Genomic DNA, 13,797 nt, shown 5'->3' on the forward strand with positions numbered 1-13,797 from the left:
AGAACAAATTAAGTACTTCAATTAATATATTATTGGATATTGTTATTATTATTATTTTATAGTTATATATATATATACTATTGTACAGTGGTTGTTATTAGACCATTATGATATTCCTATAGAAAAATTGTAAAATCGATAATAGCTGCTTCTTATTTTATTCTTTTTCAAATTTCTATAATAGTTTTAATATGAATTTAATGAATATTAGTTATAAATGCCGCTGATTTTTTTAACATTTTGGTTGAATAATAACAGTTGTTTCTAAAGTAGTGGAACTACTGTATGCATGGAATGGATCTCTACGAACACTCTTTTCCAAATCATGTTCTGGATTTTCTGCTTTTGATTTATTTTTGAAATATAATCTTTTACCCCATTTGTAAAATTCACAGAAAATCCAGAAGACCACAGTAAATGCGATGGCAACACCCCATTCATAACCGATACCTTTATGCAAAAACACCTTATCATTAATAACTGGGATATAAACTACAGGGAATGCTGATGCAAAACCGAAAACAATAGACCAAAATAAAAATTTGTTTCCCAAAATATCTCTAAAAAATTGTCTAACTGGTTCATCTGTTTCTGGTTGCATACGGAAAAAGGATCTACGTAAATCAACAACCTCCCAAGCAAGGATCAATGCACACCAAGTCATTGTTGCAAAGGCACCAGAACGAGCTCTAAAAACATAACGGCATGATTCATTGTATGACTTGTTACATTGATAGCCCAATTTACCACCATCGTGACCATAAATAATTGTGGTGAAAGTCCCCATACAGACACCAGCCATGAAAATACCGTAACTAAACATATCTATAATAATTTCCCATGTGAAAATGCCATCCTTTGAACTGTTTGGTGGTCTTTCCATTAGATCCGGTGCTGCTTTTTCTAAACCCAATCCCATGGCAGGGAAACATGAAGTCACCACAATGACCCATAGCACTTCAACTGGTGACAGTGGAAACACAGATTTTCCTTCTTCATCCTGGAAAGCTAACCCAACTATTAAATATAGGGCCTGTGCTACATTTTCAGCTAACAATTGTAGCACAAACTTTTGAATATTATCACTCATTCTTCTACCTTCTTCGACAGCATTCAAAATAGAAGCGAAATTATCATCACTCAAGACGATATCTGATGCATCCTTAGCAACATCTGAACCATTAATACCCATTGCAATACCGACATTAGCCAATTTTAAAGATGGAGAATCATTAACACCATCACCAGTCATTGCACAGAATTTACTCCTTCTGTGTAAAGCTTCTATCATTCTAACCTTAGTCTGTGGAGAACAACGAGCAATGACTAATGGCAATACAGGCATAGAATCGATTTCCTCATCACTCAACCCATCAAATTGTGAACCAGTCATGACCATTACATCAAGAACTTCCTCTGGATAGTGGTATAAGTTGACAGGCAAGATACCGACTTCTTGAGCGATAGCTTTTGCAGTACCGGGGAAGTCACCAGTTAACATATGAACATTAATACCAGCTTGGTGAAACATTTTCACGGCGCCTGCAGTTTCAGGTCTTGGTGGGTCATAGATACCAATCAATCCAATGAAAGTCAATCCATTTTCAACAGCTGGACGATCAGTTAATAAAGAATGCTTCTCATCTTCAGTCACATTGTCTTTATTGAATGATTTTGTGGCAAACACAAGAACTCTTAAACCTTCTTGAGATAATGTGTCGATATTCTTAGAGATGAATTTTTTGTCAGTATCTGTCAATTGTAGTAGATCATCACAGGAATCACCGTACCAGTACTTACAACAACCAATAACACTTTCAAAAGCCCCCTTTGTGTAGACTACAATATCGTTTGTCTCATATGATTCATATACGGCAGACATTCTCTTAATAGTGGAATCAAATGGGAATTCAGCAAGATGTTTAAATGGAAATTTTTTATTATAAGCCTCATCATTCTTTTCTTGGACATTTTCTTCCTGGAGATGGTGGGTTCCATCAGAAACCTTTTCACCAGTCAATTTTCTTCTTGGTAAATCTAATTTAGTGGCAAAGACCTGAATAGCAATCTCAGTAGGATCCCCATGAGCTATCCATTCTCCAGTTTCATGATCTTTAAAGACGTTAGCAATATTAGCCAAAGTAGCCGCATGGACCCATTTTGTAAACAGTCTATTATCAATATCACTAGGCAATTGATTATTATAGTATTTATTTTTAAAGTCTGTTAAGATACCGACATCCTGTGAATCATCATTTTTGAATTCTTGTGGAGAGATTCTTGGTATGAAATTTATATCACCGACGGTTGGATTAAATGGTTCCTTTGAATTTTCCACCATAACTGTGCCGAATCCGGGGACCCATACACGTTTAGTAATCATTTTACCTTGAGTTAAAGTACCCGTCTTATCTGAGCAAATATCATTAACTGCACCCAATGCTTCTAAAGAATCCAATTTTCTGATAATAACATGCCTTGAAGCCATGACAGCAGCACCAACAGACATAGTGATTGTTAAAACGACAACCAATGAGGAAGGAATCATAGACAAAGCGACACAGATAGCATAAATGGCAATACCCCGATCAACCTTAAACTTCTGTGATGCCATAACCACAATTGCAAAGATTACAGCGACACCAAACAATAAAATGGCTAATTTAGATAATTTACGATGTAAAGGTGTGCCAACAGTGGTACCCAAGAAAGCACCAGAAGTTTGTTTCAAAGAGATCCAACCATTCAACCACCAAGTCTTCGATGGGTCCTTGGAGATTAAGCTTTCTTCACCTTTTAAAGATTTGGCAATCTTACCAATCTCAGTGTTCAAACCGGTACGAATAACAATCCCATGAGCACGGCCTTTAACCACGATAGATGAAGCGTAAGCCAAATTCAATCTATCACCAACAGAGGTATATTTATCCTTTTCATAAACTATGTTAGAGTCTTTGCTAACAGGTAAGGACTCACCGGTCAATAAGGCCTCATCAGTCTCAAAATTGTGAGTATTAAATAACCTTAAATCTGCAGGCACAGTGTCACCTACCTTAACAGTGACTATGTCACCAGGGACCACATCTTTGGAAGGAACAATTGTAGATTTCCCATTATCTCTAATAACATGGGCGTTAGGAGAACTTAATTGTTTCAAAGAATTCATAGTCTTTGAGGCTTTATATTCCTGGAAAATACCTATAATGACGTTGATTGCAATAACGAAAGTGATAACTCCACCTGTGATCCAGTCATGTATTGCAAAGGAAATAATCATTGAGATGACCAAAACCAGGATCATGGCATTACATATTTGGTGAATCACCATAGCTGTGTAGTCAATCTTTGTATCATCACCAAGAGAATTATCACCGAAGTGATGTAGTCTTTCTCTAACCACATCTTCTTTCAAACCTTTATGAGCATCTGTACCTAAAAAACTGGCTGTTTCATCGACCGATAAAGTATGGAAATCATTGAAGTTTGCATCAAAAGTGTTCATACCACACTCAATAATATATATTTTCTATTTATATTTGTTTTCTGTTAAATTAATAAACTTTGATTTGTTTCCTGTAGTAGTCGTAGTCGTAGTAGTAGCAGTAGCAATAATAGTAGTTTTAAGATAAACTTAAGTAGTTAGCTATATATATTGTGAAATAAATAAGTTAAGACTTGTGATATTTTCACGTTATACGATAGAAATAAAACACTTATGTTTGTGTATATGTATATATATGTATATGTATATATGTATATAACCAGACTTACCCGATCTAAACAAACAGACGAATAAGAACAAATCTAGAACAATTCAAAGAGGAGAACAAGAAAGATTAGTCAGCAGAAGAAAAGGGGAAGTAGTAAAGGGTGAAGAATAAACTCAAAACTCCGAACAAACTCAGAAATCGATGGGCCTTATATATACTTCTCTTGTGCAATATTTGACACCAAGACACTAACTAAACATTGATAAAGTAAAGGGTGACGTCATCCCCTTCAAAATCTTGCGATAAAGAAAATTATTAATTCAGTCAACAAGAAGAATAAATGAAAAAACAAAAAAAAAAACAATAAAACAAAGCAAAAAAGTGGCTTTAATTCAAGGATTTGGGATACTGCATCACTTATTGACGCCTGCTCGATCTCTTGCTATTTTTTATTTTTTATTTTCTTTTTTCTTTTTTTCAGCCTTAATGTGGAGTCTAATATCCAAATACAATAAAAATACACACTGGGTTATTGTAAAATATCACAATAGAAATTAATAAATCATCAACATGATGCTATTGTTTTGAGGGTTTGTGTGCGTATGTGTCTGACGGTAAGTTTTAGCCGTAAATGCGGAGAAATAGGGTTTGTTTTTGTTTTGTATATTAATTTTTATTGTTTGTATTGTTGATACATCTAGCCGTTCTGGAATCACGTGGGCCGTTCGAATTTGTTTATTTGCTTATTTTCTTTTTTTTTTGTTATTTTTTATTTTGTAGGATGTCTTAGAGATTGTTTTGTCGGAATAAATGGAAAAAGAAAAAAAAAAAATAAATAAAAAGAGGAGAAAATCTTTAGTTATTGTTTTCTGGCTGACCCGTGTCTACTGCTTAGGTTTTTATTGCAGGGGGGGGGGGAAGAGTAAAAACCCTTGCTCTCTCTTTTCTTCTTCCCAAGAAAATTTACTCTACTTTTATGACTGTTTCCTCAGTTCGATCCTGGCAAGTTTCATTTTTTAAAAACAGGACATTTTATTTTTTTTTTTTGTAATGAAAAATCCTCAATAATGAAAAGATTTGAAAATATTACTACAAAAAGGATTAATGATAAGGGAACCATAAAGAACAACATAGATACACCAATACATAAATATACTTATACCTCCAGCTCTACATAACAAGTCAAACTAATTTTCTTTTTGTTTATTTAATTTATTTTCTTTTTTCGTGTGTCTCTTACTCTTCATTATTATTATTATTCACATATGTTAAAATTCAAAATTCCCTCATACTATGCTTCCTCCTATTCGCTATTCTTCAGACCTTTGATACGGTATCAATCCAACTTAGCTAAAGATGTTTCCACAGGCAACAGCACTGCTCCTATAACCACTTCAAACCTCACTAGTATAGCATCAGCCCCTAAATTATCTATCAATTCGTCAGATGTGTCAGCCCATGAAGATTTACCAATCAATCTAAAAGCTCTTTATTTTCCTCCAATAAAACTGCCCGTCAAATACGGTCACTTGAAATTAGATATCCAACTTCGCTCGTATGAAGTCAGTTCCTTGGAATTCTTTGCAGACTTCATTCAAAGAGTCGCTTTCTATTTAGGCATCCCAATGACTGGTCCCAAACCTTTACCGAAGAGACACGAAACATGGACCGTGATTAGGTCCCCTTTCGTTCATGCCAAATCAAAGGAAAATTTCGAAAGATTCACATATAAGAGGTTATTGAGATGTTGGGATACAAACGATGCAGTTTTGGAACTTCTGTTGGCTTATATCTCTAAATATTCAATCGCTGGCGTCGGTGTAAAATGTAATTTATTCAAAAAAGAACCAATCACCATTAAAAATTGGGATGAAGATCATGTGCTGGAAGAATTAGATACTATTCAAGTCAATCTTCAGACCAACGCCGAAACTGGCGTCGAATTACAAGGGAATCAATCTAACAGCGTGGTTGATTCAAAGATATTAGAATTATTAAATTCCTCCAAAATCGAATAAAGATTGAAGACAAATAAAACAAACAAGAAAAGACAAACAATCTATGTAGAGCAACATATAGATAAATTTTTACCCCACCTGTATATATGTATATATTTCATCAACAAAAGAGAGAAAAGAAAAGATCATGATATTCACTTAACAAGGAAAACGAGATACATTCTCATCCAAGATTCGTATAAATAGATTGGATCAACTACTGGAATTCTGGATCAGGGTTAAAAAGCTATGTCAAAGTTAATAAAATTTCCACCTGTTAAATTGTTTGGATTCGGTTGAAGAAATTCAAGTTGTTGTTGTTAGATTTTATCATCATTCAAAATTCCAAAATTAATCCAATGAATTTATAGAAAATATGAAAATGTACACACACAATTTTTATCAGTTAACCTTCTTATGGTACAAATGTCTACGCAGAAGGACACCGTGTTAGCAAAAAAACTACTCTTACTTAAAACTCCATGGATGAAACGAAAAAAGTAGTCACCCTATGAAAGTTAAGCATCGCGACAGAGCGGAAAGAAAAATTGAGGAAATCTACCAGTTCCTTCTTAATCTCTGCCTCTCTCTATATATATATGCTTATTTATTTCGTCTTCTTTCTTTTCGCTTTGATGAAAATAAGAAAAGAAAAAAAAAATATTTTCGTCACAAAGGAGATAATTTTATTTTTCGTGTTTTTTTTTTATTTTTTTTTCTTTAGGGCATAAGTGTTTTTGTAAAATTTACCATAAACAATATTATCTACTACTATTATAAATATCTGTGTCTGCAAATGTAGTGTGCACATAATATTGTTTTATATATTAGGTGGATGATCCAAGCGAACTTTGATTAACAAAAAGAACATTTTATTTTGTATTGTACTTCTATCTTGGAAAGCAAAATTAAAGATTGCTCTTAAGATTGGTGAAGTAATTTTACTATATTGTACTACTCTGTCTGTATTATCAAATATCGTTTCCCAATGGCAAGCTCTCTTATCTGTAATGTATAACAAAATGTCATAAGATAAGAACAAAAATGATTGATTTATCTTACAAGTTTACATGTATTATTTGTTTTTTTTTTTGAATACGTACGGTGTGAGACTTCACAAAAATAACAGAAAAATGAAATATAAAAAGAAAATATTTGTCTAATGATGGTATATCAATGTTTAACATCTCTCTATATTTAAAGAAACTGTTCATATATCACAGAAAGGTGATAATGTAATCAATATGACAAATTAATGTTAGTTGGTGATATCAAAAAAGTATACACTATATTGAAAAAAAAAACAAAAACAAAAAAAAGGTTTAGTTTCTCAGTAAATCTAGATGTACATATTATATACACTTAATAAAAGTCATAAAATACAAGTAACATTTATTAATAGGCTCACGCCTACCCATGATGGAATTATCGACATCTCCTTAAATGTTTACATCGTGTTTTCAAAAAAAAAATTTTTTTGAGTTGTTTATTGCAGACCGTGGTGATAGAAAAACTAGTAACAAGAATGTTTGTTGTGATGAAGTCACATGATTCTATATATTTGGACAGATAAAATAATACCAAAAAAAAATCTAGTCATCCAAATAACCAGAACACTCTGATGATGGAGGAATATAAAAGAATAATGTGTTGATTAAGCCATATAGTTATATTTTCATGAGAGAGAAATTCAACTCTTTTTTTATCAAATAAACATTAAATACAGATAGTATTAGTGCATTACCAAACCTGGGGCATCTATTAATACTACTTTATTTAATCTAGGGGAAATATTTATCCCATTTATGATCAATAAAGTAAAAAATTATTGTTAAATGATCTTTCGTAATGAATAAGTACCTACTGGTGACATATTAATGTGCATTTTACCTCTGTAAAAAACAGTAAAACACAAGAGAATTAATGACTGTAAAAATGAAGCATGTAATATAAACGATTAGCCAAAATAAAAATCAAAAAAGGCTTATAATGTAAAATACACAAATAAGGAACAAGTGACACATGATTAGATAGAAAGTAACTGATTGATAAAGTTTAGAAAATCACTGTAAAGCATATATTAAATCCGTTCAATTGAATATTAAACTATTCATTCTGCATAATAATTTATGTTGAAACCTTATTACTTGTCTTTTCATTTACTTTGGATCTATACTTTCCTATATGTATTACTAGTAAGAAATACTTGTATGTAGATCCTTTTTTTCTTTTTAATTCCCTTTGATTAAAACATTATAGTAAATGAATCTCCCTCAATCTGCGAATAGTTGATGATTATTCTATGGGGAAAATACCTATATTACTAATGTACGTAGGATTAAAAAAAAATCAGAAATCAAACTAAGATGAATCTATTCACCACAATTGTACAGCACTAAAAACATCAAACATAAATTCCAAAAGCGTTTTATAAGATATACATAGTATACGTGATTCTATTCACATATCTACGCGAACACCATTCTATATTATACATACACGTATATTCATATGCATTTACACGGTAACCAGTGGGAAATTACAGAATGTCCACAAAAATTTTTTAGTTATCATCAATAACAACCCGCAAAATAAAGTAACAAGAAACGACTAATAATCTTATAGAGAAGAGATATTCTTGTTAAATAAACAATTGTTGTAATGAACTTTAGCAAATCTCAACAAAATCTTCACTAATTCCTATCATTTCATGTGTATTTTTCGCTCTCTTGTTAAACTACTCGATTAATTAACTGTTTATCTACCTTTCATTCTATTGTTATAGTTTTGAACGAAATGCATTTTCTCGTTTAATTTTAATTTATCCAAGAACGAAAAATATTTTGTTTGAAGTACGGGGAAAAAGAAAAGAAACTATGGAAGTCGCTTGTGTTCGAGGAAACCACAGGCCGTTAAAAATAAAAAAATGAGAAAGAAAGAAATAAAAAGGGTTTATTAGTGTTATATATGGAGGCGGATACCTTATTTTGTACAATAGAGATTGTCATTTTTTCACTATATGGTAATATTATGTGTTTTGATAAACGTTAAATGCAAATGTCAGATATAATAGCCAAGATAAAATTGTATTATTACAATGGTTGTAATTGTTAACTAAGAGTTGAATCCATATGACAATAAGATGCTAATTTAAGCAATTTCAAGAATACACTCTTTGATATTTTATTTTAAACGAGAATAAGAAATTCTTGTATTGTAAACACTTCGGTAAACAAATACTACTAAAAAAATGTCTTTGTACTTTTTTTTTTTCTCTCTCTTCTCTCTCTCCTTACCTCTTGTTTTCAGAATTGAAAAGATAGGGTTTTCAAAACGTTAAAGAAAAACTACACCATTAACAGCACAACAATCCTTATGGTTTCTCTCATATTATATCTAGATTTGAGACGAATTATCCAAGAAAACTCGTCTCACCGTCAACTTTAAATAACACATTATATAGGGTTAGATTTTTTTTTCTATCTTTAACAACAAGTTTACACCGTTAAAGGAATTGAAAACATGCTGTTTCCACACAGCCCTCTATTTTGACTTTACATACTTTTTTTTATTTTTTTTTCTTTCATCCCCCCCTTTCCCAATTCTTTGTCTCTATTTTCTTCTGCGAGATCTCTTAAGGCAATATTCAACTATAATCTTGTCTTTTTTTTTTTTTAACGTTTGGTATTCATCAAAAACCAAGAATAAGTAGGAAACAATAACGAAAAAAAAAAACAAGGTCGACAAACACAAAGATGATAAACAAAAGTAAGAAAAAAAAGAACAAAACTAACTGTGTCGAATTAATATTAAGTAAATTTTTGGGTGATTATATCTGTTACCTATATAAGCGTTAGGTTTGGGGAACTTTCCCATTTCTTGTCTAACCCCTTTTTTCTACCCAAATTTATCATTAACTGTTAACACACAACTTTTTTGCGTGTGCGTTGCATTTGATAAGTCTATATTGTTCTTACTTTTCACCTAATTTATAGTCTCTCTCGAAAGGAAGTAAACCAATCGTCAAATCTCAATTGCATATCACTATCATGCCTGCTCCAACTGATTCCACACATGCTTCCATCAGGGAGAAGATGGAAGCTTTAATCCGTCGTAAACAAAAGGAAATTACTGAAGGTTTAGAATCTGTCGATACTGTTAAATTCCATGCTGATACATGGGAACGTGGTAATGACGGTGGTGGTGGTACCTCTATGGTTATTTCCAACGGTTCCACCTTCGAGAAAGGTGGTGTCAACGTCTCTGTTGTCTATGGTAATTTAACCCCAACTGCTATCTTAGCTATGAAGAATGATCATGCTGACTTGAAATTGCCAATTGATCCAGAGACTGGTTTACCTGTAGCTGAAGGTGTCAAATTTTTTGCATGTGGTTTAAGTATGGTTATCCATCCAAAAAATCCACATTGTCCAACTACCCATTTGAACTATAGATATTTTGAAACTTGGAATCCAGATGGAACCCCACAAAGTTGGTGGTTTGGTGGTGGTGCCGATTTGACTCCATTCTATTTATATGAAGAAGATGCTGTCCTATTCCACACTTTACACAAGAAAGCACTTGATAAGTATGACCCTGCTTTATATCCAAGATTCAAGAAGTGGGCAGATGAATATTACTTGATCAAACACCGTAATGAAACTCGTGGTATTGGTGGTACTTTCTTCGATGACTACAATGAAAAGGATCCTGAAGAAATCTTGAAGATTGTTGAAGACAGCTTTGACGCTTTCTTGCCATCCTATTTGACAATTGTCAAAAGAAGAAAAGACATGCCATTCACTGAGGAAGAAAAGAAATGGCAATTGATTAGACGTGGTAGATACGTTGAATACAATTTAATCTATGATAGAGGTACTCAATTTGGTTTAAGAACCCCAGGTTCTAGAGTTGAATCTATCTTGATGAGTTTGCCAGAATACGCTTCCTGGGTTTATGACCATCATCCTGCACCAGGTTCTAGAGAAGCTAAATTGTTGGAAGTTACTGCTCATCCAAGAGAATGGGCTGAATGAGGTAACAACCTTTTATAATCTTCGTTCCTTTTTTTATTTTGTTTAATGATAATGACAACTAATATCTGATCTTTACCTATTATTATTTATTTATATATTTATATGTTTATTTTTTTATTCATGGTTATAAGTATTCACATAAATAATTATTTATGAACTGATCTTCTTTGAATAAAATGAAAGAAATACTCAATTTAAAATATATTCTCTTGTTTCGTTCAACCTTCTTTGTGTATATACGTTAAATACTTAGTATAGAGGATGCAATGACTTCTTGTAGTTGAAGCTTTTTTCAAGGAACAAAATAACCCAACATAAGAAGAAATACAAATCAAGTAGTTGCGTATCCTTATATGCAATGAATTACCAACTAGCCAAGATGTTACCTCATTTTTTCGCATTATAATTGGTATTTGTCTTTATTTCTAATACTTCGATAATCTAGGTTAATTAATCTTACAGAAAAAAGCATTATTCTACACAATCTTAGCTTGTTCATTTACTTCTTGGATATTTTTTTTTACAAAAATCCCATAGTAAAAAATTTGTAACATGGGATAAATTAGTTGACTCGTTCCTAGACTCTTGCTTTATTGACTTCTCCCGTCTCCGATCTTTTATTTTTAATCCTCTGTTTTCTTTTTTTTTTTTCTGTTTCTTTTTTTGGCCTATGTTTTTCTCTTTTTCCCCTGTCAGTTGATTTCCCTTTGCGGACATTGATGAATAAGAATAAGCTGTGGAAATTTATTTGAAGATTCATCCTCGAAGAAAAAGGAAAAAATTAAGCAGCTTCTCGAGAAGTCATTATTTCACCTACTCAGTCACTCAGGCGAATATTTTAGTTTGCCCATAAATATTTAAGTAACAGGTCTATTTTGAGAACATGCACCAGTAAACGGTAGTTGTTCCCTACTTTCCCCTCGGTGTTTATTTTGATCTTCCAAACTTGCTTGCGTTTGTGAATTGTTTTGCTCTTCTTTGGCCATAGTTAGCTTAAAGATAGCCCTTATTTTTCTTTTCTCTGTGTTCTCACATCCCCTATCAATATAAAACATACATCTTCTTTTACTGTGTAAAACTTGTTTATACAGGTATACCCACTCATTACAATATATTCAAAGCAGCAATTAAGAATTTTAGCCATGTCTAACGAAGTTAAAACTGCTATTCTCTCTGTCTATGATAAAACCGGCTTATTGGACTTAGCTAGGGGTTTAACTGAATGTAACGTTCGTATTTTAGCTTCTGGTGGTACAGCAAACATGATCCGTGAAGCTGGTTTCCCTGTTGAAGATGTTTCTACTATTACACATGCCCCAGAGATGTTGGGTGGTAGAGTTAAGACATTACATCCAGCTGTCCATGGTGGTATTTTAGCTAGAGATATCCCATCTGATCTCAAAGACCTGGAAGAGCAAGATATTAAGATGATCGACTTTGTGGTCTGTAACTTATATCCATTCAAGGAAACCGTTGCCAAGATTGGTATCACTGTTCCAGAAGCCGTTGAAGAAATTGATATCGGTGGTGTCACTTTATTGAGAGCCGCCGCTAAGAACCATGCTAGAGTCACTATATTGTCTGACCCAAATGATTACTCTAAATTCTTAAATGAATTAAAGGAAAAGGGTGAGATATCTACTGAATCTAGAAACACTTTTGCCTTAAAAGCTTTTGAACATACTGCTAGCTACGATGCTGCTATCTCTGATTTCTTTAGAAAACAATATTCTGAGGGTAAAGAAATGTTACCATTACGTTATGGTGCCAATCCACATCAAAAACCTGCTCAAGCTTTTGTCACCGAACAAGAACAATTGCCATTTAAAGTCTTAAGTGGTTCTCCAGGTTATATTAACCTATTGGACGCTTTAAACTCTTGGCCATTAGTTAAAGAGTTATCTGCTTCTTTGAACTTACCAGCTGCCGCCTCTTTTAAACATGTTTCTCCAGCTGGTGTTGCTGTAGGTATTCCATTAACTGATGTCGAGAAACAAGTATATTTTGTTAACGATATTGAAAATATGTCCCCATTAGCTGCTGCTTACGCTAGAGCCAGAGGTGCTGATAGAATGTCATCATTTGGTGATTGGATCGCCTTATCTAATATTGTTGATGTTCCAACTGCCAAAATCATTTCTAAGGAGGTTTCTGATGGTATCATTGCTCCAGGTTATGAACCAGAAGCTCTTGAAATCTTAAAAAAGAAAAAAGGTGGTAAATATTGTGTTTTACAAATTGATCCAAACTATACACCAGATAACATTGAATCTAGACAAGTTTTTGGTGTCACATTACAACAAAAGAGAAACGATGCTATTATCAACCAAGCATCATTCAGAGACATTATATCACAGAATAAAAATTTAACTGAACAAGCTACAATTGATTTAACTGTTGCTACAATCGCTTTGAAATATACACAATCTAATTCTGTTTGCTATGCAAAGAACGGTATGGTTATTGGGTTAGGTGCTGGCCAACAATCAAGAATCCACTGTACAAGATTAGCTGGTGATAAAGCCGACAATTGGTGGTTCAGACAACACCCAAGAGTCCTAGCTTTCAAATGGGCTAAAGGTGTCAAGAGACCGGAAAAATCTAATGCTATTGATTTATATGTAACTGGTCAAATTCCAACTGAAGAACCAGAAAAGTCTGAATATGAATCCAAATTCGCTGAAGTTCCAACTCCATTAACTGCTGCAGAAAAAAAGGAATGGTTATCTAAGTTGACTAACGTCTCTTTATCATCAGATGCATTTTTCCCATTCCCAGATAATGTTTATAGAGCTGTAAGATCTGGAGTTAAGTATATCGCTGCTCCATCTGGTTCTGTGATGGACAAAGCTGTTTTAGCTGCTGCTGATGCCAATAATCTAGTTTATGTTGAAAATGCTTTCCGTTTATTCCATCATTGAATAATTTCATAGACGTTTTTATTTCCTTCCTTTCTTCTTTTCCATGTTTTTCAACGCATTATTAAGTAATAATCTCATTTATTAAATATAGATAATGTAAATCTATCAATGCAGATATTCGTTATGTATTTAT

The 13,797-nt window shown here is 32.9% G+C and overlaps 4 protein-coding genes across 4 annotated transcripts; 3 read left to right on the plus strand and 1 right to left on the minus strand.

The window, feature by feature from the left end:
* Positions 1–232: 232 nt before the first annotated feature.
* PWA37_003765 (uncharacterized protein) lies at positions 233–3,502 on the minus strand (the record flags this gene model as incomplete). Its single annotated transcript, XM_064860282.1, has 1 exon — positions 233–3,502. The coding sequence occupies one exon, from the start codon at positions 3,500–3,502 to the stop codon at positions 233–235; it is 3,270 nt and encodes a 1,089-aa protein (XP_064712943.1).
* Positions 3,503–4,975: 1,473 nt separating this feature from the next.
* On the plus strand, positions 4,976–5,728 carry RSM10 (mitochondrial 37S ribosomal protein uS10m RSM10; the record flags this gene model as incomplete). Its single annotated transcript, XM_064860283.1, has 1 exon — positions 4,976–5,728. The coding sequence occupies one exon, from the start codon at positions 4,976–4,978 to the stop codon at positions 5,726–5,728; it is 753 nt and encodes a 250-aa protein (XP_064712944.1).
* A 4,028-nt stretch (positions 5,729–9,756) lies between these two features.
* Positions 9,757–10,743, plus strand: HEM13 (coproporphyrinogen oxidase; the record flags this gene model as incomplete). The annotated part of the gene is made up of 1 exon (XM_064860284.1): positions 9,757–10,743. One exon carries the CDS (start codon positions 9,757–9,759, stop codon positions 10,741–10,743), a length of 987 nt encoding a protein of 328 aa, XP_064712945.1.
* A 1,142-nt stretch (positions 10,744–11,885) lies between these two features.
* Positions 11,886–13,664, plus strand: PWA37_003768 (uncharacterized protein; the record flags this gene model as incomplete). Its single annotated transcript, XM_064860285.1, has 1 exon — positions 11,886–13,664. The coding sequence occupies one exon, from the start codon at positions 11,886–11,888 to the stop codon at positions 13,662–13,664; it is 1,779 nt and encodes a 592-aa protein (XP_064712946.1).
* Between the last annotated feature and the right edge of the window lie 133 nt (positions 13,665–13,797).

The sequence above is a fragment of the Arxiozyma heterogenica genome, assembly GCF_036370985.1.
Source record: "Arxiozyma heterogenica strain weizmannii chromosome Unknown scaffold_30, whole genome shotgun sequence".
In the NCBI taxonomy this organism is placed as follows: Eukaryota; Fungi; Ascomycota; class Saccharomycetes; order Saccharomycetales; family Saccharomycetaceae; genus Arxiozyma; species Arxiozyma heterogenica.